The sequence below is a fragment of the Diospyros lotus genome, chromosome 10 (genome assembly GCF_014633365.1).
Source record: "Diospyros lotus cultivar Yz01 chromosome 10, ASM1463336v1, whole genome shotgun sequence".
NCBI lineage: Eukaryota > Viridiplantae > Streptophyta > Magnoliopsida > Ericales > Ebenaceae > Diospyros > Diospyros lotus.
In genome coordinates, this window is record NC_068347.1 from 13,344,639 (window position 1) to 13,349,971 (window position 5,333).

The 5,333-nt window shown below is 40.7% G+C and overlaps 1 protein-coding gene across 1 annotated transcript; it reads right to left on the reverse strand.

Moving 5' to 3' along the window:
* Positions 1–986: 986 nt before the first annotated feature.
* Positions 987–4,986, reverse strand: LOC127811118 (uncharacterized). Its single transcript, XM_052350828.1, has 2 exons — positions 4,305–4,986; positions 987–1,474 (listed from the first exon to the last, which is right to left on the reverse strand). The coding sequence occupies exons 1-2, from the start codon at positions 4,984–4,986 to the stop codon at positions 987–989; spliced, it is 1,170 nt and encodes a 389-aa protein (XP_052206788.1).
* Between the last annotated feature and the right edge of the window lie 347 nt (positions 4,987–5,333).

The window sequence follows — 5,333 nt, forward strand, 5'->3', positions numbered from 1 at the left end:
ATCTTCAAAGCAAACACCACTGCTGCAAGTTCCAAGTCGTGAGTAGAGTAATTCATTTCGTGTTTCTTCAATTGCCTAGACGCATAGGCAACGACACGTCCCTTTTGCATTAATATACAACCTAGACTTGAGTATGATGCATCACTGTAAACTATGAATAACTCGCCACTCTTGGGAATAGCTAATACCAAGGTTGAAGTCAAACGCTGCTTTAACTCCTAAATGCACTGCTCACAGGCATCATCCCAAATGAAAGGAATTCCTTTGTGTGTCAGCTTGGTCATGGGAGAGGCTAAGTGCGCAAAACCTTCAATAAAACATCTATAATAACCAGCTAGCCCCAGACAACTACACACCTCAGTTACCATAGTAGGTCTTGGCCAATCTAACACTGCCTTGATCTTCTCAGGATCCATTAATATGCCTTCCCCAGATACTAGGTGACCTAAGAATATCACATGAAGCTGCCAAAACTCGTACTTGGAAAATTTGGCGTATAATTGCTTCTCTCTAAGTCGCTGCAACACCATCCTCAAATGAATCTCATGATCTGCTGGGCTAGGCGAATATACCAAAATGTCATCGATGAAGACAATGACAAAGCTATCCAAGTAATCTTGGAACACCCGATTCATTAAGTCCATAAACACTACTGGCGCATTAGTCAGCCCAAATGGCATGACTACAAACTCATAATGTCCATACTTGGTACAGAAGGCAGTCTTGGCTATATCTTCGTCCCTTACCCAGACCTGATGGTACCCAGAACGTAGATTTATCTTGGAGAATACTGAGGCGCCCTGCAGCTGATCTAACAAGTCATCCACACGAGGTAATGGATACTTGTTCTTGACGGTTACCTGGTTAAGCTTCCTATAGTCAATGCATAGCCGCATAGAGCCATCTTTCTTGCGCACAAACAATACTGGTGCTCCCCATGGGGAGGTATTAGGTCGGATAAAGCCTTTCTCTAAAAGGTCTTGCAATTACACCTTTAACTCTTTTAATTCGTTGGCAGCCATGCGATAAGGAGTCCTAGAAATGGGTTGAGTGCCTGGCAGTAACTCAATGGAAAAGTCAATCTCCCTGTAGGGTGGTAAGCTCGGCAACTCCTTCGAAAATACGTCCGATAAATCCCGAACAATAGGAAGATCAGCTAACTCCTTCCTCTCCCCAGGAGTAACTGTCACAAAAGCTAAGTATGCCTCACACCCCTGTTGGATCAGCTTCTCTGCTCGCATCACTAAGATCATAGGTGTCGCCACAACGGGCTTAACTCCTCGGTACATAATCTCTAACTGATCGGGAGGCTCAAAAGTGATCCCTTTATGTCGACAATCGACCTTAGCATAATGTCGAGATAGCCAGTTCATGCCTAATAAAAGATCAAAGTTCTGAATGGCTAACACTACTAGATCACCAGGCATAACTCTTTCACAGACTACAATCTCACAATCCAACACCACTTCCCTTCCTAATAGCATACTACCACCCGATGTCGTGACAGACAAGATGTACGGTAGATGACTACAGGCAATAGGTACCAAATGCAGAACACGTGGTGCGATGAAGGTGTAACACCCCCCTCTCCTAGAACTGCCCGAGAAGAGGTGCTACTGGGGATAATAAAATAAATTGACTGATAACTAAATTCTGATACCAATATTGTATATATCCATTAACTGTAATAAGACTTTGAGTCAACAAAAACTGAAATCATAATTGCATCTAAGGGAAATTCCCTAAACTGGAAAATAAAATGAATCTAAACTAATCAAGCACTAACTAATAAACTAACAACTCCCAGACATCTTTGGTCTTGAGCGGCTCCACGTACACACACTACTGGACACTGCTGCTAGGCCCCACATCTGGTACTCCCCCACTAGGACCTGGAATGGTGAAGAGTACAAGGTGAGCTACAAAGCTCAGCAAGTAATAAACTGGAAAGAATAACTGAAGCTGAATCGAAAAATATCAATACTGATAAAAATACTTACTGAACTTGCACTAACAGATATAATAATCACTGGATGGCATTTATAAAATGAAATGCACATAAGCTGTAAACTAAATGCAGGTATGCAACTTTGGCCCATAGGCCCACATAACTGTAACACATACCTGGCTGATCTGAGTCCTGCAAACATAAAACTGTAAGCACATACTTTAGGCAATATGCCCCTAGCTCCCTGGTCGACATCAGGCGAGCAACTCATAACTGAGATATAATTGAACTGATACTAGTGGGATCCCCGCGGACAAGCCGCCTGGCGCGCATAATGCAATGCTCATATAAGTGCTGGCACACGATATGTAGTGCTCCATATAAAGTCATGCTCAATGCTCATACAATGTGTATGCACATAATCTCACAAAATAATGCTGACCATGTCATAATGAACTGCTAAACATGGTATATGATTTTTTACTAGAAATATTGAGATTCAAATATTCTGAAATTTCTGAATATAGGCATGGCATATTGGATTTTGTCATATCTTGGCATAAAAATTCAATATTTGAATAATTGAATATTTATATTAAATTTAATACTTGAATCAAGAATTTATTGGAAGCTATTTGGATGCCATTTGATACTATTTGGATGATTGAGAAGGTCTAAGGAGGAAATTTGAATGAAAAACAGCTCATTCGAATGAAAAAAATGGGTTTCAGCAAGCTCATTCGAATGGCAGAAAACTCATTCGAATGACAGAGACTCATTCGAATGACAGAAGGCTCATTCGAATGACTGATGATATTCAAAGGCTATTCGGATCTGATCTGGGACTCATTCGAATGACTCTCAAATTCATTCGAATGAATTTTGAAAATTTTCAACTTTTGAACTGGCAAAACTCGACTCATTCGAATGCAACAGTAACCTTATTCGAATCAATTTGAAGGTCATTCGAATGACAACAAGGCTCATTCGAATGCTAAGCTATACAAAACAACAACTTACTCACATCTTCAAGGGCTCATTCGAATGACAACAAGGCTCATTCGAATGACAGTCAAAAAACCTCAAAAATTCATACGAATGATACGATATCTCAGGACTCATTCGAATGACAAGGAACTCATTCGAATGACTGATACATTATAAGGGAAAAACATTACGATAACACTGGAACTTATTCAGATACCACTGAACTCATTCGAATGACAAAGATGCTCATTCGAATGATTGGAAACTTATACAAAACGAAGCTTACGATAACAGAGACCAAATCTTGAATTCAAAACTTAGCATTACTACACCATTCCAAAGGAAATCTTGGGAGAACAATCCCAATTGATATATAAACAACTTGAGGGATGATTTACCGATCATAACTAATAAAAACGTTGCAAGGAACATACATGAACTGGCTGGTACTCACTGTATGCATGCAAATACATATATAAACATGCACTGATCTGATAAAACTCACTGTAACGCACACATATATATATACATGCACTAGAACTGATATAAATATGAAACTCAATGAAGAACTTGAATAAACTGAGAACGAACTAACTTAAATCTGTAATGAAAGGAATTACAGATATGATACTTGCCTTATGATCTTCTTAATTGACTCAATAATCTCCCGAGAGCAAAGCTTGAACTCACTGTATATGCATGAAAAATATATACATACATACTGACTGTATTAAACTGAATTACACCAAGAATCTTGAATCAACTAAGGGTATCACTGAACTATAATCTCGTAAGAATGGATTTCAGGGAGGGAATACTTGCCTTATAATCTCTGATCGAACCCTAACGATCGCCAAAAGAGACTCCTATGCAAGACTTTGAATTTGCTACTACTTCTTGGCTCCTCTGTTCTTCACGATTTTTCTCTCTTTCAGCGGCGTGAAGAAACTAAGGCTAATGGTTTATATATACATATGCCTATAGGAAGCCCTAATGCCCTCTCCTTCTCCTACTATATCCAGGAGACTCTAATCCCAATCCTCTCACGGATGGAATCACTAATCTCTTAATAACTCTTATTAACTAAATTAAATAAATAACAACTTCTTAAATGACCTTCAAGTCCTTGCATTTAATTTCAAAAATAAATAAATAATTAAATGCTATTTAAAAGCTATCTTCTCAATTAAAATCTCTAAATTGCCATATTAACAATTAATTGGCAAAAATTCTCCAAACAAAACTAATTAAGAAATTCAATAATTTCTAAATAAAAAATCTAAACCTTATAATGGGTCGTTACAGAAGGAGTGGGTGGAGCCTGTGTCAAATAAAGCACGAACATTCGAGCCATAGAGTGAGAGAATACCTTGTACAGTCTCATTGCCTCCCTCAGCCTCTGCTGCTGATAATGCAAACACCCTGCTTGATACCTGGGGGCTATCAGTAATGGCAGGTCGAGAAGCTGCTCCCCGCCCTCTAGTTGCTGTAGATTTTTGTGCTGGCTTCTGATCTGAACCCCTAGTCCTCTGTCCCTCAACTGGTGCTGGCTGTCTACATACTCTGGATGTGTGACCTGGCTGACCACAACGATAACACGTGATTCCCTGGCTAGATGCTACACCTGACCTCCGCGGATAATCTTTTCTCATATGACCTGGCTGCACACAATGGTAGCACACATTACCCTGTGCTATCTTACACTGTCCTCGATGCCATCTTCCACCTGTCTTGCATGCTGTAGCCTTAACTGTTCTATTACTAGAACTAGAATCCCATCTTCGCTTTTTGCTATTGTTCCCTCTTGTCTTTCCCATGACCACTGTCTTGGCTACCTGCTCCATTTTGGCTTCTTGAATACTCCTCTCTATCGCATGAGCACGTCTCACCACCGAAGGAAAATCATCTACTCGGACACCAGCCATAGCATGTCTGATCTCTGATCTCAGGCCCCTCTCAAACTTACTAACCGTGTGAGTCTCTGGTGTCACCCTCTCAGGAGCATATCTGGACAAGGCAACAAACTCTGCCTCGTACTGGGCAACTGTCATCTCTCCCTGCTGCAACTCTATGAACTGGTACACCTTCTACTCATGTACCCAGTCTGGTAGATATGTCTCACGAAACAATGCCTCGAACTCTGGCCATGTGGGTGCTCGATTCCCAAATTGTCGTCTAGTGATCTCCCACCAGCGCCCTGCATCTCCTTTCAGTAGAAAAGTACCCAACTGAACCTTTTGATTTTCTGCACAGCCCATGGAATGCATAAGCCTCTCAACCTCAAGTAACCAATTCTCTACCTCGGCTACATCTACTCCTCCTCTGAACTCTGGGGGTCGCAGTGCTATAAAGGTCTTCAGAAGAGTTGCCCCATAACTACCCTCACCTGTTGATGCTA